Here is a 25,151-nt window from a genome sequence, read left to right on the forward strand (position 1 = left end):
TATGATAGAGACATACAAATAATCAGGTTAATATGGGAGCAGAACAAGACATCATCCCTGGAAGCTGTGTAAAGAGGATGAGGAAGGAAATGAGAAGCAGGTTTTTTGTATGGCAAGTGGTGAATGATCGAAATGCATTGCCTGAAATTGTGGTGACTGCTATGTGTTTTTGTGAGAAGGACCTCTAATGATGAGTCTTTGACTCGTCTGAGGTCTGCTTATAATAATGCATTTCATATATTGTATAAATCACAGTGGGAGATGGGAATGAACAACCTGCCTGATTTATCACATTAAACAATCTTCCTTGATATTATTCATTACTTACTGCTGATTTGTATCTTAAGCATAACCTATGTTTGTTTTAATGTTCTGAACAGTTTTTCCTCCTGGTACGTTATATGTTTTTTCAAAATCACCAAAAGTTTAACTAGAGATTTTTATTATATTCACTCATTTGTTGAATTCTAGATGTTCAAGGTGAAATTTAATTTGTTTGTTTGTAGATATGCCAGATATAACTAGAAAGATCCATTAACATTCTGTATGCTAGAGAAATATTGAAAAAATTAGACAAAATATTAGTGGTACAACATAAAAATAATCTACATGCTTACTTTTGCTTACATGCAAACTTGGCCAGCTGGTTTAGTACTGCAAAATATTTTATCAAACCTTTTAGAACACCTAGCTGCAGCCTGTGATACTGTGGACAAACTGAACAGCAAAAATGAGACTTGAGCATAAAAATTATGTGAAGTGTTGAATTGTTGAGGAAATAGGCAAAATGAAAGAGGTAGAGGAGAACCATGTTTTGTAGAGTCTAGACTGCAAATCTATCTTGGGAAATTGCTGCTGATGTTTTAATAAGCTTAGTGGAAAGCAGAGGAATGATGCATGCTAGTTTAGTGAAGTAGTGCCTTTGGAAGCGAAAAGTTTGTGAGATTATGGAAAGTTTGTCAGAGAGGGATCATTGATCAGCTGGATTGCTCTTCTCTGCACAGCATTAAGAATTTTTAAGGAAGTCCTTGGTTTGATTCCCCAAACAAGTATGCTAAGGTTAGGCATATTTCAGATTTGCATGAAATTAATAGTTTGACAAGGAAAAGTGGTATCTTAAGCAAAGAAGGATGCGGTGGGATGAGGAAGCAGCCGATGTGATATGATGTGTTGTATAAGGAAAGAATAGAGATGAATGTCAATAAGAGAAGAGGTGTGAGCCTGTCTTTATATATTATCAGGAGTAAAGGAAGTGAATTGAGATTATTTTATTTTATTTTTTTATGTACAACAAGGTATGACTGTGCTTTGGTAGCACTGAAAATCAAACATTGCATAGTGTATCCAACGAGTAGGAGGAATTGAGTATGTTGTCACCAGTTCAACTATAGGTTATTGTCAGTGAGAAAAGGTTTTGTATATGAGAGAAAAAGGGTGGATAATAGACAAAGTCCTGAGGCACACTCCTGCATACTGATGGGGGGGGTCTGAAGAGAGGAAGCCATTCATCATAATGCACAGTGATCAACCAGAGAGAAAATTGGCTGTTGTAGGTAAGTAGAGAGCAATATTCCAAACCTTCCTTCTCATTAACAGGCCTGCTTATCATATGACACTTCTGCTTACTCTCATTATACTTCCTGCCTTTAAGGTTACTAAAAAAAAGTGCTATTTAGTGAATCATTGACCAGCAGGATTTCCAAAATAGTATGTGGTTCTATTAGATTTCACCATAGTAAAGGAGAAAATTATGTTTTTCTACCATTCCTTCATTCTCCAGGACTTTGTAGTGATATCCACAAGTAGATATCACTACAGTATATAAATAAGAAGAAATGTAATCAAAAAGGAAAACTCATAATGATAAGAATCAATAATTTAAAATGCTGCCTTTTTTACTGATTGGCTGTATGGTTCAGCATGTTCAGTAGGGGATTGAATTTTTAGAATTCACTACTTTAAGCAGCACATGATGGAAGGAACTCATGCTAAGAACATTAAATCTGTTAATAGTATTTGAACATCCGTCTATAAATGAGTTGACCATTATGCCTTCATTTAGTGGGTGATTAAATCAAGAGCTACATAAAAAAGGGTTATTATGGATCTGATATTGTGAGAAGAGTGACAGGACTCCTGGAGTTCTATAAAGAATAAACTAGGTGGTTATGATGGTTATGATCAGGAAGATGAAATTAGATAATGAAAATAAGTTAACTGAATAGGCCAATGGAAGTTTAAGATAATTTTATCTCTAAGTAAAGGGAAGAATAACCATGGAAAAATAACATTAGTGAATATGGATGGTAGAAAAGTCTCAGATATACACAAGAAATAGTTGAATTAAGCAGCTGAATTTACATTAATAAGGTATATATATTCCAGCCACACCCATCAGCTATGGAGGAACTGGATGAAAGAATAGAGGTAGATAAGTTGGAAGTATTAAAGCTTTTACACGAGTTTAACTCGGATACAGCTGTTGCATTGGATGGGATATCATCCAATTTCTTTTGCATATTCCTTCAGTACCTATATTGCATAGGTTACTGAAGGGATATGCAAAAGAAATTAGCAATGCCCTTGACTTGGTTGTTCAACTCTTGAGTCTCAGCACATGCAAGATTTCTAATGAGTAGAAGGAGAGCAGGATAATTAAATTATACCAGAAAAATAGACTTTATTAACTCTTATATATTTCTTCCTTATAAAATATAAGACTTATTGTTAAGATTATTTTATTTTATTTTTTATGTGCAACAAGGCAGGACTGTGCTTTGGTAGCACTGAAAATTTAAATATTTCTTCCTTGTTATGAGGACATCATCAGGGAGAAAAGAGAAGATTGGTTGACAGCATTCAAAACATGAGCCACATAGCATGCATTTACTTGATTGTATCTCATTCACAGCTGAGTAAACAGGAGAATATGTTATTAGAGTTTCAAGAGAAACAATGATTCCTTTATGTAATTCAAATACTAAGCTACATAAACTCATTATTACAAAACATAATAAAAGTAATAAAATCAGAACATTTAAGATTCAGACAATGTCATAAAAGTTTACAGGTTTCTAGGAACAGACTTGATTGGCATTGTGGTTCTTTAGAATCTGGATTTAATTCTAAAGAACGCATGTCTAATGTCAGTGATGTCAATCTAATGGCATGTGAAACAAGGCCAGATTCCAGGAATTTAATGTAGTCCTGATTTTCTTAGATTGTAGTAGTTTAGTTGAATGGCCCCTGTCCAAAATAAAAGTGAACATAAACAGAGTACTTAATATAGTGGTTAAGACTCATCCGAATCTTAACTGTTCTGATTGCATTCCTGTCTTGAAATGTGGGAAGCAATCATGATTAATACTTCACAATTTTATTTTTTAAAATCCTTATTTTATTTTTTGCAATAATAGTAATGTAACCTAGAGTTTGAATTACAAAAGCTAACTATTGTTTCCCTTGAGCTATAATAATGTGTTATTTTGTTTACTCAACTGTGACTGACAGACAAGTAATTAAACATATGCTATGTGATTCATGTTTTGAATGCTATGAACTGATCTCTTCTCTCTCTGATGATATCTAACAGGGAAGAAATATAAAGGAGCTAAATATATAGAAGAAATATAGGATTTAATAAATTCTATTTTTGTATACAATGTATCATCCTTTATTAATAATATAATATGTCTACCATGCAAGTTCCTGTAAAACATCTACTTACTACCCTTTATGGCTAGGAATGCTGAAAAGCTGCTAAAAAGGTTCTGTTCTTTATTGAAAAATGCAATTTTATCTAATAGACTCGTGTTTCTTAAATGGCGTTGTAATGATGATATTGTGCACAGAATTTATCAAAATCTAGCATGGCATTATTAATAGATCATTTGCTTCAAACTAAGTTCGAAAAATGCTCAAATTATAGAGCTTGAAAACACCTTAAAAACAGTCTTAGGTAAATCATGGAACCTAGGGGTTCTAGCAAAATAAGTTTTAAGTTAAGATACATAAGAAAGACGCCTCTTTATCCAATTGTGGACTGCATAGATTCATTTACTTACTGAACATAATGAACAACGTGTTGCAGCACATTCTGGCATAATGTGAGTAACGTGTAAGCAGTGAGTGTCCGTGAACTTTAATTTTACATGTGATTAAGTGTTTGTCTTTTCATTATCGTAAGTCTAAATTTTGCTAATTTTTATTTTAAAGATTTAGTTTGGCCCAATGGAGAAAAAAAGCAATTTCTTTGGAAATGAAAATTGCAATTTTAGATCGCTCAGCAAAAGGAGAGGAATCTATGGCGATTAGTAAGTATTTTGATTTAGGCGAATCTACTAAAAGAGCAATTAAAAAGAATGAAGTTGCAATAAGAAAATCTGTCATTTCTGGTGCAAGACTAAGTGCCAAATTATCATCGTACTCAAGAGATGCTTTATTAGAAAAAAACAGAACAAGTGCTTGTAATTTGGATTGAAGAAATAACTCAAAGAAGAATTCCTATAAGTGGTTATTTAATTAAACAAAAAGCTCTTCAGTTTTATGGACAAATGAAGCAATTGGAGCTATCTACTTCAGCTTTCCAAGCTGATAAAGAATTTTCAGCTAGCAAAGGATGGCCAACCAGGTTTTAAACAGGAATGCACTTCATAAGATTACAGGCGAGGTTGCAGCAGCAGATGAAAAAGCAGCTAAAAATTTTCAAGAGAAGTTAGCCAAAATTATTTAAGATGGTGGATATTGTCCCGATCAAGTGTTTAATTCTGACGAAACAGGATTGTTTTGGAAGAAAATGCCTAGTCGAACTTACATCACAAAGTCTGAGAAAAAGAAAAGCAAGTAGGTTTAAAGCAAGCAAAGATCGAGTAACGTTGTTTCTTTGTAGCAATGCATCAGGGGATCAAATTTTGAAACCCCTCCTAGTAAATTGATCTCTAAGACCACGTCTCTAAAAGGCAGAGATCTAAAACAACTATCGGTACATTGGATGGCTAATACAAAGGCCTGGGTAACAACTGCTGTATTTACTGAATGGTTCAATAATTGCTTTGTACCAGAAGTGGAAACATATATGAAGCAAAAAGCTCTTGATTTTAAAGTTTTATTAATTGTTGACAATGCACCAAGTCATCTGCATTTAGAACATCCAAACGTTAGGTAGTTTTTTCCTAACCAATACAACAAGAATTATTCAGCAAACAGATCAAGGCATAATTGTTACTTTTAAAAAAATATTACATTAAGCACAATTTTCAATTTATATTGGATGAACTAGAAAATGAATCATTAACAGTAATTGACGTTTGGAAAAATATTTCTATTTTGGACACTGCTTAAATCATGTTGCATCTGCTATTGCTGAAATAAGACCACAAACTTTAAATGCCTGCTGGAAAGCAGCTTGGTATGGATGAGTTGCAAACAGTGCAATTCAAACATCTACATTATCAGCTGAAATCATTACTTTGGCACATGAAATTGGTCGAGAAGGTTTTGATACATTTAGCCAGAATGATGTAGATGAATTGCTTGTGGATAATGCCTTAAGTGACGATGATATTATTGGATATCAATTAACTTTAGATATTGTCGAAGATCCAGAAAACAATAGTGAAGTTGAAGAAAAACTTGTCCCCCTCACTGCAAATATAATTCAAGAAGGTCTTGAACGGCGTAATAAATTGAAAAATCATTTTCTTGTTAATGACACAAATTCTGAACGAGCCTTTAAATTCCAACGTGAGCTGAAGAACTGTATGTCTGGTTATCAAAAGCTTATAAAAAATTAACAAAATCATCATCGCAAAATTTAATCACTGATTACATTGTCAGAAGAAAAAAATTAGCACAGAACGAGGGTGAAGCTAATTCTGTTTGTGAAGAACTATTGCCTTTACCATACAGATCTGATGCGCTAACTATCTCTTCTGGTGATGAAAGTGATTTCGCACCAGTTCGCAAATGTTGCCATATAGTGACGATAATTCTGACGAGAAAATGTAAAAAAAATATTTTACTTTTCAATAAAATTAAATGAATAAAGCTTTAAAACAAATTTAGGCATTTTTATTTTCCTGAATTTTTATAAACTTTTTTTATGTGATTTTAGGTTTATTTTAATCATTGCTTCGGTTTTATGTGATTTTAGAAAATTATGCATTGTATCCCTAACTTTTCAATGTAAGTTAGGTCTTTTTCGTGCTATATTTTATATGCAGTTTTCTGTGGAACGTATCTACCACATAAAAAGAGACTCGACTGTGTGTGTGTGTGTGTGTGTGTATTCTATATATATAAAAAGATAAACCAAAATTTGAAATGTTTTTTGTTTTACCGGTTTACCAGCCCGTAACTCAGGGGGTTGGGTGCCGTAGGCGCCAGGAGGGCGGAGCCCCCTAGTATATATATATATATATATATATATATTTTTTTTTTTATTTTATTATTTTTTTTTTTTCAGAAGCATTTCCAGAAGATATAGTGAAATTATTTGACTTTGTTATGCACTCTGGATATTTTATTTGTCTAAATAAGTTTCACAGTCAAGTTGAAGCACAACGGGAAGGCCACTCTCCAACACTCGCTGACTTTTATTTAGAAAATTTAGAAGACATCCTTTTCTCGTCCATACACCCTCATCTCTACAGTTCCAGCTATTATAGCAGGAACTCTTAAACATGAACATCAAATTATATATGAAACTCAGTGGCTTCTCAGAAAGGGTCATTCAACAGCTTTTTAATTCTTATAATCCTAGCCCAAATAACAAGAAAATAGTATATCAAGTTCCAATCCCATACATTTCTGGCATCTCAGAACCCCATTTCCAGAATTCTTAAGAAATACACTTTAGCATCTAATTTTCTTCCTATCCACATATTATCAACATTGTTTCCATCTTCCAAAGATGAACGGTCTCCACTAACTCTCTCTCTAGTGTCTACCAAGTTCCTTGTTACAGTCATCTTTCATACTTTGGACAAACCGGATGCTCAGTAGAAAAGAGAATACAAGAACACCAGTGTTCTATTAGCAAATTTCAGAAATTGCTAGTTGTCAGAACGTGACAACTAGCAATGTTGCAACATGCATATAGTAACAAATATATCATTTCTATTCTGGTTTCTCAATTATTTAACAGTTGTGAAGTTATTATAAAATCTAATATGTGTAATTAATTGTCAATAAGCTTTTGTTCTGTAAAACTTTTATGTACCATTACCCCTGATGTAAGTCTTACAATGCACAAAACATGTTGGGTTTTTTAATTGTTTATTTTAATAAACTCTTCATATTAATATGTGATCTCAATACCGAAAACTACTTACAGACCTGTTTAACCACAGAAACCTACATCTGAATTATGAAGTGATCAAGTACATGGAAAGAACAGCATGATGAGTTCCCAGTAACAGACACAGGATTTCATGGTAATTAAGAGGTGCGCAGCAGTTAGGTTCTCATTCCTGCACCCTGTTAGTACTCATTAGGGGAAGCTAAAGCTGCTATCAACCAAACACAGGTGATTGAACTAAAATGCTCCCAAATTTCTGCCCTATAGGATCCTACCTGGGGCCAGTCCTAAAAATAATATAATTTAATATTGAAGGTTTCTCCAGTGTCAAGCAAGATCTCATTGCAAATATTTGCAGAGATGGCTGCAATAATGACTGCAATGTGCTCTGCCTGCAAGAAACTCACAGAGGGGAAGGTGCTGCAAGACCTTGCATCCCTGGCATGAAACTCATCAAAGAAATACCCCACGATAAATATGGTAGTGCAATATTTACAAAAGAGAACTTGATCCCATTTTCCATTGACTCAACGAACAACAGAAACATTGAGATTATTACAATTACATTTAAAAATATCTCAATCACCTCAGTCTATAAACCACCAGAAGAAGCTTTTTCCTTCCCTGATTATTCGACCAGAAATGCTGAAGTATGGTGGTATAAGAGTCTTACAGTGGCTGCACTGCATAGTTCAGAAAGCCTGGACAGAGGGACGAATTCCCAATGATTGGAGTAGAGCTCTCATAGTACCCATATATAAAAAGGGAAATAAAACTGAATGTGAGAATTACAGAGGTATTTCCCTACTGAGTGTTCCTGGCAAGATCTATGCAAGTATACTTGAGAAACGGTTGAGAAGAATTGTGGAAGAAAAGCTTGGTGCAGAACAAGCTGGATTCAGGCCAAATCGAGGCTGTCAGGATCAGATCTTCACTTTACGACAAATAATCGAGAAAGCATGGGAATATAACAAAGATCTGTATTTAAGTTTTGTCGATTTGGAAAAGGCATATGACAAGGTGCCAAGAGAGAAGCTATTCAATATGCTGCAGTTATATGGTGTCAATGGGGCATTATATCAAGCAATACTTAGTCTTTATTTGAGTTGTGAGTCAGCAGTTAGAATTGAAGGAAGTACAGGAAGATGGTTTAATGTTAAATCTGGTGTGAGACAAGGATGTACATTATCCCCTCTGTTATTCATTATCTATATGGATCACATTATGAAGGAATGTGGAATTAAACCTGATATCAAAATTGGTGATGTTAATGTCAGCTCTTTGCTTTATGCGGATGATGTTATACTTCTAAATAAATCCGCTACAAGTCTGCAAGATTCTCTGACTAAATTGAATAGCTGTTGTAATAGATATGGTATGAAGGTCAGCAATAAAAAGACAAAGACAATGAAAATAGGCAGAATCATTGAAAATGTCAACTGTGTTGTGAATGGAGAACCTGTGGAACAAGTAAAACATTTCAGCTACTTAGGCACAATTTTTACTGAAGATGGTAAACTAAATATAGAAATAGACAACAGAATCAGCAAAGCTGGTATGGTGGGAAGTCAATTGAATAAATTCATATGGAATAAGAAAGAAATTAGTCGGAACACTAAATTAGCTGTATACAAGACAGTGTTCAAACCAATTTTAACTTATGGATCTGAGAGCTGGGTCAGAAGTAAAACACTTGACCAAAGACTAGAGACCGCAGATATGAGAGTCCTGAGAAAGATTAGAGGCGTGAACAGATGGCATCAATGGCAATATCATATTAAAAATGAGGATATTAGGAAAGAACTTGACATTGTCAGCATCCAGGAATGCATTAGCAGAGCTAATCTCAGATGGTATGGTCACTTAAATAGAATGGGAGAGGAAAGATTAGCAAAACAAGTGTTCTCTGCCAGGTTGGCAGGAAAACGACCCAGAGGAAGACCAAGATATAGGTGGATTGATATGGTACAAAGTGCCTTAGACGATAGAAATATAAGATCTGATAATGTTGGAGTCTTGACAAGTAACAGACTGATTTGGAGGAAAATTGTAGATAGGAAGTTAGTAATGATGTAATTTTTTCATGTAGTACTGTCATATCCTGTACACCCCTTGAGGGTACATGGCAGGAATTTGATGATGATGATGATGATGATGATATCCTCCTCAATAATAATGCATACATGACTAATCTTGTATTAGGTGACATTAACAGCCAGAGTGTTAACTGGGGTTACACAAAGTCCAACGAAGATGGAGAACTTGTTGAAAAATGGGCTGAAAACCTTTCTCTAAACCTGATATATAATCCAAAACTCCCTGCTTCTTTCAATGATGGAAGCAAGGCTATAACCCTGACCTCATATTTGTTAGCTCAAAAATATCCAACATTTGTATTAAAAAGGTCTTAAATCCGATTCCACGTACTCAACATAGACCTATAATGCTTTGATTCAACCCAACAATTATGCCTAACACAGTTCCTTACAGACGATGATTTAATTTCCAAAAAGCTAATTGGAATGGTTTCATGGAAGATCTTGACTGCTTCATAGAACAAGTCCCTTCAAACCCTCAAGAGTATCCTGAATTCATAAAAATACTGAGGAAAATCTCCACCAAACACATCTCCCAGAGGATGCCGCACAAACTACATTCAAGGCCTCTCTAGTGATGTACAAGCCCAGTTTGCTGATTACTTACAACTTTAAAACACCAACCCCTTCTCAGAAGTAACTATCCAATCAGGAGAAAAATTATGCTGAAGGATTTCACTAAGCCATATGAACATCCACAGGTAACAGCTAATCAAATTGCTCACCAGCTGCTGCTGAATGGAAAATTCCCTAAAAAGGACCCAAAAAAGAAGATACTTAGAACCCCAAGTGAGGAACAAAATATGATTAACTTAGATTTCACCATCACTGAACTCAACGCTGCCATAAACCTATTAAAACTTAGAAAATCTGCAAGCCTTGATGATCTCTGTAATGAACAGATTAAACATTTTGGAAACAGGACAAAAGAGTGGTTATTAAACCTATACAACACTTGCCTCAGAACCCTAAGGATACCAACTATCTGGAGGTATGCCAAAGTGTGGTGGCCTTTCTGAAACCAAGGAAAATTACAACAGAAGCAAAAAATTACAGACCTATATCACTACTCAGCAACCTCTTACCTCTTTAAACTCTATGAATGATTAATTTTGAAGTCTGCGCAGTTAGCCTAGTGGCTGTGTGCTTCGCAACCATATGCCTGGGGAAGGAGTGTCCTAGGTTCGATTCCTGTAGCTGATGTGAGGAGCCATAGCCACGTTAGCCAGTCTTGGGCGTGGATTAGCAGGGTCCCCCCCCCAGTTTATCTGGGGTTTTTCATCCCGCAAGCAGACAAACCGGCCCCGTGAATACATGGATCTACAGCCATACTTAACCCCCCCCCCCCCATGAGGTTCAACTTGCCCCAATAGGGACGGGAAAGAAAAAGGGAGGAAACTCCATACGAATAAATAAATAAATTTTTAATAGACTACTACCCCTAATCGAACCCCATCTTATTGCTGAGCAGGCTGGCTTTAGACCAGGCAAATCCTGCACATCACAAATTCTCAACCTCACTCAATATATAGAAAATGGTTATGAGCAAAAACTAGCCACAGGAGCAGTCTTTGTAGACCTAACTGCAGCATATGATACCATAAACCATCTCACACTCAGAAATAAAATATACAGAATAACTAGAGACTATCGCCTTGTCCTCCTGATCCCATCACTCTTGGGAAACAGATGCTTTTACATGAACCTGGGGGGTAGGAAAAGCCGCTGGCACCTCCAAAAAAATGGCCTCCCACAGGAAAGTGTGTTATCACCATTACTTTTCAACATCTACATCAATAATCTCCCCATCTTTTCAGGAACTAGAAATTTTATCTATGCTGATGACCTTGCCATAGCTATTCAATCAAAAAATTTCAAGTCCATTGAAACTACACTATCACTTTCCTTAAATAGTCTAACCATATATTATACCAGCAATCAACTAAAACCAAACCCCTTGAAAACCCAGACTGACTTTTTCCATCTTAACAATAAGGAAGCCAACAGGAAGCTACAGATTTCTTGGGAAGGCTCTAAAATAGAACATTCCTGGAACCCAATCTACCTTGGTGTGACTCTCGATCGTACCCTCTCATATAAAACCCACCTAGAAAAAACAAAGTCAAAAGTGAATGCAAGAAACAATATACTAAGAAAGCTTACCTCCTCCAAATGGGGTGCAGACCCTAACACACTGAGATCTTCTGCCTTGGCCCTTTGCTATTCTTTTGCTGAATATGCCTGCCCAATATGGTCTAGATCCTGCCATGCTGAAAAACTTCATCCAACATTGAATGAAAGCTGCCGCTTAATTACAAGATGCCTGAAAACAACACCACTAAAAGACCTGTATACTTTGGCTGGTATTTCACCTCCTTCAATTCAAAGATCTGCATTCTGAGCTGATGAAGGAAGCAGACAAATGAATGATGAATGCCACCCACTATTCGGCCAGACTTCAGTACCCCAAAGACCAACATCCCGACATAGCTTCCTGGCAACTGTCGAACCACCTAAAAACCTCCCAGAGACAAGACTTCAACAATGGCTTGCACTATATCCTGAAAATAATACTGGTATTCCAATAGCCCAACAGCTTCCACGTGGTGCCCACTTGGACTGGAATACTTGGAAAAGCCTCAACAGACTGCGAATGACAGAACACTGCAAACAAAACCTCATCAAATGGGGCTACCTCACTGGCACACTTTCTTTCTTGCCCCTTTCTTCCATCACCTTGCACAAAAGAGGACCTTATATCCTGCATAAAAAGAGCAGTTGATTGTGCAAGATACTGGAGGAACATCTGACCATATTTATTGTATATAAGTTATGTATAGTTTCCTTTTTTTCATATTTAATTATTATTTCCCTGTATAATTCACCTACCAAATCTCAGCTGATCTCATTGTAATGTATCCTAATTTGTTGTAAATCATGTTGTACCACTTACTTACTGCTGTACCACTGGTGTTTGGATACGAAATAAAAAAATAATGGTAATTAAAATGTAAGAGATTCAACATCATCAAATTCCTGATATGTACCTTCAAGGGGTATACAGGATATGATAGTACTACATGAAAAACGTACATCATTACTAACTTCCTATCTGCAATTTTTCTCCCAATTATTCTGTCACCAGTCAAGACTCCAACATTATCAGATCTTATATTTCTGTCTTCTAAGGCACTTTGTACTGTATCAGTCCACCTATATTTTGGTCTTCCTCTGGGTCTTTTTCTTGCCAACCTGGCAGAGAACACTTGTTTTGCTAATCGTACCTCTCCCATTCTGTTTAAGAGGACTATACTACCTGAGATCATCTCTTCTAACAATGTCAAGTTCTTTCCTAATATCCTCGTTTTTAATATTAGTTTGCCATTGATGATTTGTCCATGCCTATAATCTTTCTTAGCACTCTCATAACTGTGGTCTCTAGTCTTAAGTCACTTTTTTTTTTTCTAAACCAACTCTCAGATCCATAAGTTAAAATTGGTTTGAACACAGTCGTGTATATAGCTAATTTATTGTTTTGACTAATTTCTCTCTTATTCCATATAGATTTATTCAATTGACTTCCTACCATACCAGCTTTGTTGATTCTGTTGTCTATTCCCATATTTAATTTACCATCTAAACTAAAAATTGTGCACAAGTAGCTGAAATGTTTCACTTGTTCTGTAGGTTCTCCATTCACAATGCAGTTGATATTTTCAATACTTGTCCTATTTTCATTGTCTTTGCCTTATTATTCTGACCTTCATACCAAATCTGATACAACAGTTATTCAATTTAGTCAGGGAATCTTGCAGACTTGTACCAGATTTTTTAGAAGTATAACATTATCTGCATAAAGTAAAGAGTTGAGATTAATTTTGATATCAGGTTTAATACCACTTTCCTTCATAATGTGATCCATATAGATAATGAATAAGAGAGGGGATAATGTACATCCTTTCTGACACCAGATTTAACACAAAACCATCTTCCTGCACTTCTTTCAGTTTTAACTGGTGACTTACAACTCAAATAAAGACTAAGTATTGATATAATGCCCCGTTGACACCATATTACTGTAACGTTTTAAACAGCTTTTCTGTCGGCACCTTGTCATATTCCCTTTCCAGATCTACAAAACTTAAATACAGATGTTTATTATATTCCAATGATTTCAATGATGTTCTCAGAATATACAATGGTCGCCCATTCCACACCCCTTCCACATGTCAAAAGAAGGTTGACCTAACAACATCCATAGTCAGCTTTCAAGGTTGACTTAAGTTCTACTTCCACCATCCAGACATTGCAAAATCTCATTTGTGTCTATACAGCAGGATCCCTTTACTAAACTGTAGGTTTCTGTCAAATCTGCTCTCCCTCCGTCTGTTCCTTAAACTTGGAAGGCTACATTTTCTCAATCTGGCCTCATATGCACAGTTCCATAGTCCAGTTATGATCCTAGTTATTTGCCACTGAATCTTTGCAGCTGTCTCTCCATCTCCTTGGAATCCAGATGACCATATATCTGCACAGAAATCCAGAGATGTGGTCTTATGAAATCCTTATAATAATACTCTTTAGCTTTTCTAATGAATATTTACAACAAATTCCCATTACTATAATATTCTTCCTGCAATATCCTCCATTGATGATTATCTTACACTTTGCAGAACTGCCATTCACTGTCATGCTCACTGTCATCTATTCAATCAGCCTGCAGAGAACTGCATATCAGCTACATTCCTTATCACTTTCCCTAACTTAGAAAAGCAAATAACTTGATATCAACATCTGAGATCCTTCACAATATCGTTAATTTCTTTTTTTAATATTTTTCCTACACATGAGAGGTACAAGAACCTATAGCACATCAGTGCTGTGTGTGAGGTGCAGACAAGAATTGGGAAAAAAGAAACCTACTGACGTTCTTCTTAAATTAGGTTATCCTTGCCCCAATGAAGGATGGTATGGAGATCAGTGTTTAAGGCACTGGTTGTAGATGATCTTGATATAAGGGATGCCCGGGAACTACATGGTTTGCCAAAGGCGGATGAATGAAGAGAGCTATCATCAGCAGCACTATGGATAGAATTTGTAGCAATTGAGAGTAAGTCATTTATGTATAAGAGAAAGAGGATAAGTGAGAGAATGGAGCCCTGAGGCGCTCCTGGATTGGTTGCAAAGCTCATAGAGAGAGAGTGCCATCCACTATTACACCCAGTAAACGACTAGAGAGGAAGCTGGCTGTTCAGTTAAAAAGGGTAGCAGGTAGACCAAAGGAATGTAGTTTGCTGAACAGGCCTTGATGCCAAACATGACTGAAAGCCTTGGAAATGTCAATGATGACAGCACACATTTCTCCGAACCTTTCCACAGCACGTGTCCAATGGTGAGGGATGTAGGCTGAGATATCAGCCTTGGGTCTGATTTGGTGGAATGCATACTGGTGGTCACTGTTTAACTAGTGAACTTCTGCATACTGTTGACCATTGATAACCTTCTCCATTATTTTGGAGAGGATTGAGATGATAGTAGTTGGTCAGTGGTTGAATGGTAGGCTTTTGTCTCCTCTTTTAGAATAGACTGGATATATGTTAGTTTCGATGAGATGGATAGGTGCCAGCTGAGTATATAAGATTAAAGAGATAATAGAGGACAGATGCTCGCTCTGGAGCATAACATTTGAGTACAATAGGAGAGATGCCATCAGGACCAGATGACTTTGTAGCGTTCGGGTTGTCTAACATTCTTCTTGTGTATTCACCTTTTGTCTCCCGTGGCCTTTTGGCAGAAAGACATAAGAATATTAGGCTGTTGTTAAATTAAACAACAACAGCTGAAGTACAGAACCCTGTGGTATATCACTGATCACTTTCCTTCTCCTCATAGACTCAGCACCACTATATATATATATATACAGGGTGTTCGGGATAAATTTGACATATTTATAATTAATTATATTTTTCCGTAAGTTACATGTATTAACACACGCTTCTCTTCATTTAAAAGTTTGGACCCTTCTTCATTCATATACAAGATGTCAGAAAGGATGGATAGCTGGAACCCACCTGAATCATGGAAGAGAATAACTTGTATCATGATGATTCGTGCCCGCCATCAAAATAAGGATATTACGACTGCTGCCCAATGCTCCCTGAATACAGTAAAAACAATCAGGCATGAACTAGAGACTTGCAATGGTGACTACGAGGATGTAGCAAGAAGAAAGATCCCTAGCAGACGATCTGATTGCGTTCGTACAGCAGAATTCCTCGCAAATCTGCAGGAACAGGTGTTGAAGAACCCTGGCATTGGAATTCGGGCTTTGTTCGTGGAGTTGCTAACTGTAGTCAAGCCCTGGATAACAAGGGTAGCCAATGGTAGGCCGTATGTATGGCAGCAGGATTCGGCCCCTTGCCACACCTCTGGGAAAAGTCAAAAATGGTTGTCTGAAAATTTATACGACTTCACCAGTCCAAATGTTTGGCCTCCAAACTCCCCAGACCTTAACCCCATGGATTATTTTGTATGGGGCGCAGTTGAAAAAGACACCAATCGCACTTCCAGTAATACAAAAGCCCAGTTAATGGATAAAATTAAAACAGTTTTTGCGGCCCCTTCCCAGGGAGACTGTAGCATCAGCTTGTTCGAGGTTCCGAAGCAGAATTGAAGCTGTGATCGATGCTAATGGTGGTTAATTTGAGTAAATCTTGTTGATAGTATTGTAATTAACTCTGCCTGTAATGTTTTTTTGTCAATTCATTAAATTTAATAGATACAAAGAAGATTTTCTTTTTCCTTACGAATCTGTCAAATTTATCCCGAACACCCTGTATATATATCATCATCATCATATACGTATCAAGGATTTAGGCCTACCATGGCCTGTTCCGGCGAAGTCATCGTTTAAGAGCAGGTCCTGGTTTTTTTTTTCCTAATGGCTTGTACTTTAAGGCTTGTTTTGGTAATCTTTCTGTTTTCATTCTTTGAACATGTTCCATCCATTTATGTTTATATTTTTTAATTTTTTCTATTACTGGTTCTTGGTTTAATTCTTTCATAATATCTTCGTTTCTTTTGTGATCAAATAGGGTATACTTTGCAGTTTTTCTCATAAACTTCATTTCTACCTTTGTTAATCTTTGTTTGTCTTTTTGTTTTATTGTCCAGATTTCGCATCCATACATTAAGACCGGTAAGGCTAATGTATTGTATACTTTTAGCCTGGTTTGTTTTTGAACTAGGTTTGGTTTAAATATAGAGTTAATTACACCTGTTATTTTTAAATATTTTGCAATTTTTACGTTTATATCTTTTTCATTTTCATATGTGATCATACATCCTAGGTAGTTAATGAATTCACCTGTTCTATGATCTTGTTATCAATTACTATTTTAGTTCTTGCTGGATCTTGTCCTTTAAAGGCCATAGTTTTTGATTTTTCTGTTGATATTATCATACCATAAACTTTGGATATCTCATTTAGATTTAAAATAGCTTTCTGTAAATTATCTTCAGAATTTGTAATTATTATTTGGTCGTCTGCAAAGAGGAGAGTGTTTAAGTTAACTGTAGGTGAAAGTTTAATTCCTTGATGTAAATTTTTACTCCATTTTATTATTATTTCATTTAAGTAGATATTAAAAAGAGTTGCTGAGAGGGGACATCCCTGTCGGACCCCTTGATTTATCTCTCTTGTATATGATAGCTCATGATTTAATCTTATTTGTATTTGATTATTTTCATATATACTTGTGATAGCTTTTAGGATATTATTTGGTATTTGTCTTTCTTTTAATATGTTAAATAATATGTTTCTTTTAACTTTGTCAAATGCTTTTTCAAAGTCAATAAATGCAATAAGTGTTTCTAAATTATATTCTCTTCTTTTCTCTATTATTAGTTTTAGGCAAAAGGCTGGGTCTATACACGATCGTCCTTTTCTAAATCCATTCTGTACCTCTAGAATAAAGTTTTCAGAATATTTCATTAGTTTGTTATTTAAGATTCTGCTATATATTTTGTAACAGGAATTTAGTATACTGTTACCTCTATAGTTTTTAGGGTCATCTCTATTACCTTTCTTAAAGATAGGAATCACAGTTGCTTTTTTCCATTCTATTGAGGGGATACCAGTTGAGTAAATTTTATTTAAAAATAATAAGAGTCTTTCTTTGAATCTTGTTCCTGCGTATTTATATAGTTCTGAACCTAGTTTATCTTCTCCAGGTGATTTTCCGTTTCTTGTTTCTTTCAGGCTGATTTCTAATTCTTCTTCAGTTATTTCCTTTTCATTTTTGTTAATTGTTTGCCAGTTGTCTTTTTTAAAATATTTGTCTGTCCACAGTTCTGTGTAGTAATTTAGAAATTCTTCTAATTTCAATTCAGTGTTTAATTTTATGTTTTCTTTGGTATCTGCATTTAGGTGTTTCAAAATCTTATATACATTGGGTTTAATTTTATATAAATCATGTTCTAAATTAGAAACAAATTTATTCCACGATTCTCTATGTCTTTTTCTGACTTCTCTTTTAGCTATGGCTCTTATTCTTTTATATTCTATTTCATCTTCTAATCTTTTACTGCTTAACCATTTGTGATAGGGTTCTTTTTTCTTTTTGATTATTTCTTTGATTGTATCATCCCAGATCTTCAGTTTTTTTCTTTTATTGAATTTTTTGGTCTTTCATAAGCTTTCATTTGCTGCTGCATTTAGTATCGTTTTTATATTAAGCCATTCTATTTCTATTTCTTCATTTTGTTTATTTTATCTAGATATTGGTTAATTCTTTGTTCATATAGCTATTGTACATTCGTTTCATTCAATAGTCTAGTTATATAAACAAATGTTTCAATTTTTCTTTCTGTTCTAGTTACTTGTAGCCATTTAGGTGGTAATCTTAATTTTATTTTAACAAGGAAGTGGTCACTGCTTATTTCATATCCTCTGTGAACTCTAATTCATTATTTTTATTATTATTATTATTATTTCGGGCGACTCCAGGAATCCTTAGACTCATCGAGGGAGGCCCTAAACATCATGTCCACACAACTATCCGATTACATTCTCACAGTATCTATCATACCTTGCCTTGAACTCGTTCACCGTCATAGCACCCACAACAGACTCTGGCAGCTTATTCTACTCATTTACCACTCTAAAAGTAAAGAACCCACCTCTACCCAGCTCTACCACCCCTGCTAACCACACTCTTGCCCAGCTTCCATAGGTGTCCCCTAGTTCTCCCACCACCAGTCCTGATCTCAAAAATATCCTCTGAATTAATCATATAGAATCCCTTTAGCAATTTGAATGTCTCAATCATATCTCCCCTTTTCTGCCTATCAACTAGTTTCTGCAACCCACAAATCTTCAAACAGTTCTCATATGGTTCATTCCGCAGACCTGTTATCATCTTAGTCACTAGCCTCTGGATCCTCTCCACCTCCTCCGCATCAAGAAGGAACCTAGGTGACCAAATCTGTGCACAGTAGTCGAGATGAGGTCTTATCAAGGCTCGGTACAGAGGTACAATAACTTGCTTGTCTCTGCTCGTCAAAGTATTTTTCAACAACCAAGTTAGTTGATGATTTTATTCTCTCTGTCCCTCCTAAACACACTATAACCTACACATTCTATCCCACTAACTATATCATCTTCCGTCAGCCATTTTTCACTAATGCCAATAACCTGCGTCCAGGAAGAGCCACTCAAGGCCAAAAATTCTTCCTTCTTGATGCGTTATTCTAAATGACCCATTCCCATTTTTTGTCCTTAGTGCTGGCTCGGGTACATTATATACATTCTTACACTCATCTGTCTCACTGATATCATATCTGCATATCCATTCCCCCCCCCCCATTGGTAGTTCTAGTTTCCCTGGTTTTGCACATCCATTTTCACTTCATTTAGCAACACTCTTTCCAGTCTCCGCACACCAAGTTCATTCAAATGCAGGCCATCCATCTTGTATAAATCCTTTCGCCCTTCAAACTCATTCCACACGTCCACGAATTCCACACCACACCGTCTGCATAACCTGCGCATAATGTCATTTGCGATTATGGCCCTCCTTCTAAACTCCTCTCTGTCATACCGCAGCAACAGACTAACCATTCTAACTCTGTCATTCTTTTCTTTTGCTACCTTTAACAATACTTTCAAGTCCTCTCTCATAAAAAATTTATCACCTTTCAATTCATTCGTACCCGCCACAATTATTAATTCTTTCACCCTCTGTTTTTGCACTCTAATACTCTCACTTACATCCTTAAATTTCGCACCCGATAAGTACGATTTAGTTACACTGCCATCTATCATCCCTCTTAATAAAGAGTCTCAATACAACACTCTTTCCTTCATTTCAGAAACTTTCCCATTCTTACGCTGTTTATTTACGTTAGCCGAATCACTCTGGAAAGAGTTTTGCAGGTGCTCTAATTGCCGCTGCGCATTTTGTATCACTGTGCACAACCTAGCGATCTCACTTATTACAAATAATTCCTCATTATTTTTATCATTTAAACCATTTTCTCTCTCTGTATGGCTGCTTTCACTCTTTCTTAGATCACCGCTCTCATTGCCATCTTGTACATCGCAATTCCCTATCAAGCCACTATTTTCACTCACATTCTGGCAATTCTGGCTTTCTTCAACCATAACTATCTCACAACCTGACACATACTTCAACTCCTCACTTTGCTTACACTTTCTGCACATTCTCCCACCACTATCACTTTCAATCCAAATTCCAGCCTCATTCAGGAATGCATACATCCCACACACATCACATTGGACAAACTCTCTCACATTATAGTTTTTGAACAATAGCATCGTATTTTTGGATGCCATTATCTTACGTCGCATTGGCGCCATATTGAAATCTATGAAACGTAATGTTATATACTAAATTAAATAATGGAATTCACACCAAAATCCCACAGACACAACAAGCTACCAAAATTAGGCAATATTACGTTATGATTTTAATCTATATTCTAATTTTTACTCAAAATTGTACTTAGCTTTCGAGAGCTCTCTGAAAACACAACCTTTTTAGGTTATTATAAACTACAAAGTCAATAAATTTTTTACCATTTCTGTTTAGAGTGTGTTCTCCATGTATTCCTATATTATTATTAATTTTCGTGTTTCCAATTCTTGCATTTAAGTCTCCTGCTAAAATTATGTAATAATTTTTATTTATTTTATTATATATGTTTTGTAGCTGATTATTAAAATCAATATTATCCTGTTCTCTTCCTTCTTCTGGGGTATATAAACCAATTATTGTTAAATAGCCTCTATCTATTTTTATTCTAGCTTCTGTTATTCTTTCATTCCATAATTTATAATGTTTTAACTGTTTTGAAAGGGAGTTATGAATCCAAATCATGACTCCTGCTTGTGCTCTTTGGTCTCTGTCGACTCCACTGTATATCACATTAAAATTTTCAGTTCTCATAGTTCCTTTTAATTTCTTTTTTGTTTCAGTGATTACTGCTATTTTAAAATTTCTTTCATTTAATAACTGGTCTAATTCTATTTCTTTATATGCTATTCCTCTTACATTACAGTTTGCTATGTGTATTATATTTTGTCGTTTCCATTTTCGTTTTACCTTTTCCATTCCGGGGTCATTTCCCGTAGATTCAATCCGATTATCTTTTTCTGTCAGCTTACAAGTAGGATTATGTTCTCCATGTCAGGGGACTAGCCTGACGATGGAATAGTTCAGTGGTAGGGCTGCTACCTTAAGGCTTCTGAACTAGCCTTCTTCTGAATTTAAATCAATAGGAGGAATAGGGTATATTTAAGGGGAAAGAATAGATTATAGAAGAAGTATAGTGAGGTTTACAGAGAGGGCATAATTGTAAAGCCAGAAATGAAAAGACCCCATGGCCCTCGAGTACTCTAATAGCATAAGGGTCATAAAGTAAGAAGAGTTGGCTGATAAGGCCTTATAGGAAAGATTAAAGTAAGTGGATCTTCCTCAAAGTAGAAGAAGGAGAGGATAGATGATCCAGCTAGGGGTCCATGGGAGTGCCGCTTCCCTTACAATCAAAATGATTGCCCCTTATGGCCCTGTTGGTCCACGAGTCCTTATTCAGTATATTCGGACCACCTCACCATATATATATATATACACACACGCACGCGCATGTACACACACACACATGGTGGGCTCCCCTATCTGCCACCCAGTGGATGCGCTCTCTAGGGGTTACAGGGTCCCCTGAGATATATATATATATATATTATATATATATATATATATATATATATATATCTTACATATATAGCTTACTCAATAATTGCCTATCACTATTCATATATGAAGTTGATTTCATCCAGAACTTGTAGTAATTCTGCCTCTGAGTGGGACCAAACTGCAAGGATATATGAAGCAAAGCCAGACACAAAGTTAGCTGGTAAGGTAGGACTCCCCATGGCTGTTTCTCTCACATTGCTTGTATAACTTATTTCGCCACATAAAAGAACCTGCATTGATGGTAAATTTAAACAATATCCTCTAGGAAATCAACTCGTAAGAAATGAACAGTTTCTTGAAGTGATATGTTGTGAATAGGGAAAATACATCAGAAGAACTCATTTCATTGTCCAGTCAACACAGATTATTAATTCTATCTTTGAAATCAATGCTGTTTCTAGTATAAGAACTAAAAGACTAAAGATATTTAGCAAGAGATAAGTGAGATAGTCAATGCAATCAACTGTAACATGTAATGAGTAACCTTCATAAACCTAAAAAAGACTAGAGATATGCAGAGGAGCATGACAGATCTTAAATTTTTCAATAGTGGAAGTATCCCAAGAATGTACCTGCTCCAATAATTTATGGGTAGTTCCGACTTTATGAGTTAATTCAATCCTAGCACATGTGTAATCCTTGTTTTAACATTGCATCTATGAGAAATAAATTCCTGCTTTATGTTAAAATAAGGATTACGTTTGTTTTTTAAGAGATACTTATGCCATAAGAGGTTTCTTTTAATTAACATGAAAAACACAAGGAATAAGTAATAACATTTAACTAAGGCCATATATTTCAGCTTGAATATTACAGGCCATCATCAGTGGTGATGACAGCTAATCACAAAGTAGAACGTGAACAGTGGATTATTTTGAAAAAGTAAGAGCCGTGTGATGTTATACATAAAACAACATAATGGATTGACTGAGAGAATATTGCAATATTAATTATTTGTTAGCTATTTAAAAAAAAATATCAATGTGTGATTAAAATAAGACTTTCCTATATCTTAAAGAGAGAGAGAGAGAGGCAGTCAGTCTGATTTAAGCTCAGATGGTGAAGTAAGGCCTCAGCACTTCTTTAAACAAAAGTTCAAATTTGTACCGATATCGATTTTCATTGCACTGTGTAGGGATCCTACACAGTGCAATAAAAATCAAGGCTTGATTTTACATCAAGTGTGGTCTGCCTTCATCAAAAACGTAACTGCCATGGACCTAGGATATAGCACACGTGAACCACAGAACGTGACCACTAGCAATGTTCCAACATGCATACTGTAATGAATATATCATTTGTATTCTGGTTTCTCAATTATTTAACAGTTGTGAAGTTATTAAAAACATCTAATGTGTGTATTTAATTGTCAATAAGATTTTGTTGTGTAAAACTTATGTACCATTACCCCTGATGATGCAAGTCTTACGACACATGAAATTCGATGGGTTTTTTAATTCTTTATTTTTAATTAACTCTTTATATTAATATGTAGTCTCAATACCGAAAACTACCTACAGAACTACATATTTCTGCAGAAGGGATTTTTTATATATGCAGAAGCATGTAACTGTATATCGTATTTAACATGAATGAATAAGATTTAACTGTTTTGGAAAAATAAGGGAACCACATTTGAATAATTTTTTTTTATGTTGTCGATTTCAGCAATAATATATTATAGTGTTATTTTATTGATCATTGTTAAAATTTTCAGCAACAAAAAGGAAAAAAAGCAAAAGAGCAAAAAAGAAACACCTTAAGACCAGAGGGCAACATGAGCAAGTAAATTTATCAAATAGCAGCGAAAGTGAAGCTGAAGATAGCCAGAAAATAAAGAAGTGGAGAAAGATTTTAGATGATGGAGATCAGTTTTCTTATTTAAAGAGAATAAAGTAAGAGTAATTTTTTTAGTTCTTTTGATTTTACATCAAGTGTGGTCTGCCTTCATCCAAAAAAATTAATAAAAAATAATTTTAGATTAATAAAAAATTTTAGATTAATTTAAAAAATTAACATTGAATAATTTAAAACTCAAAGTAACCACAACTACTTAGTAAACTTGCCTAGCTAATTTCTCTGATTATGATATATCATTTGTGAGATAAATATCTTGGTAAGTTGAATTTCCATAGTCCAGTCATATTGTTGATACCCTTTTATTCAAAAGATATTAATTTGAATCCCATCTAGGATGTGTTGAAACTTTCTGAGGGCTTTATAATTGACCTTGAGTTAGTTGGTCTCATATGGAGGTGCATGGTTTTCCTTACTGAAAAACTCCTCTTCCATAGAATCATGAATAGAAAACCAAAGTAAGAAACAAAAAAACACCAGAAGTTGCAACATATACATCCATTCTTATTCTTACACTCCACAGGTGCAATTGAAAAAATGCCACCCTTTTTCATCAAGAAAGGTTTGGAATGCTCTCCGAAATATGTAAAGAAACTGTGTTCAGGAGATATCCTTATTGAATCAGCTATAGTAACAGTCAGAAAAATTACTTCATGCAACATTTGTCAAGGGAATACCAATTACAGTTACCCCCCCCCCCCCACACACACACACACAACCACAAAACTTGAAACATTTTTAGAGGTGTAATATTAGAGTAAGGGACCTTCTTGAAGTTCCCAATGAAGAGAGATGTTTTCAAATGAAGGACCACGGAGTTGATAGCCATAAGAAGAATCCTGATATATAGGGATGGGCATCTGGTACCCATTAAAAGCAACATCCTTACTTTCACCAAACCAAAACTACCACCATCTGTCAAATCAGGATATCTCAACTGTCCAGTAAGGCTCTATATCCTGAACCCCTTATGATGTTTTAAATGTTAGAAATATGGTCATTCTTAAATTGCATATTTTGGCTATGCCATCTGTGCTTGATGTGGCAGTAAAGATCATGAGAATAAAGACTATAAGAGCTAAAGACCAAAATTCTCTGAGAGAGAGAGAGACCACCTAGCACACTCTTGAGCTTGCTAAAGGTGGAAGGACAAAAATGAGATACAAAAGTTAAAAACAGAGCAACATATCAAGATGCAAAAAAGGCAATATATCACAATGGTATACTGCCAACATCATCTGCTAAATCATCTTATGCCCAGAAGACAACTGAAAGCATCAGTTGGGATGACACATATATCAATCCTGGCATCTCGTAACCATAACATCTTTGAGTGAATTAAATAGAAAAATCGATATAGACCAACTCCTGAAGACACCAGAAATGGTCCCATTATATGAAAATCCTCTTATTAAAAAAATGGAACATGCACCACAGAGGATAAAAGACATGCTTCCGGACTCTTTATTAAATAGCCCATCAACGAATGGCATGGATACTTCCATTCTCCCTCAGGAAGATAACACAATTAATATACCGCATACCCTAGAGGGAATACAATTTGATGATGTCTTGGATATTTTTCCAGAAGTGAAAAATGAGGGATACTGGCTATCCTGAAATCTC

The 25,151-nt window shown here is 35.4% G+C and overlaps 1 protein-coding gene across 1 annotated transcript in view; it reads left to right on the forward strand.

Annotated features, from left to right (window-relative positions):
• Window positions 1-25,151, forward strand: part of LOC150102928 (DNA excision repair protein ERCC-6-like) — a 282,232-nt gene that overhangs the window by 66,311 nt on the left and 190,770 nt on the right. The window contains exon 5 of the mRNA XM_090397999.1: window positions 23,386-23,563. Within this exon, the coding sequence (XP_090254125.1) occupies window positions 23,386-23,563 (178 nt within the window). The remainder of the gene's footprint in view (window positions 1-23,385; window positions 23,564-25,151) is intronic.

The sequence above is a fragment of the Typopeltis vanoorti genome, chromosome 9, assembly GCF_054136105.1.
Source record: "Typopeltis vanoorti isolate ZY-2024b chromosome 9, IOZ_Tvanoo_1.0, whole genome shotgun sequence".
NCBI classification, from domain to species: Eukaryota; Metazoa; Arthropoda; class Arachnida; order Uropygi; family Thelyphonidae; genus Typopeltis; species Typopeltis vanoorti.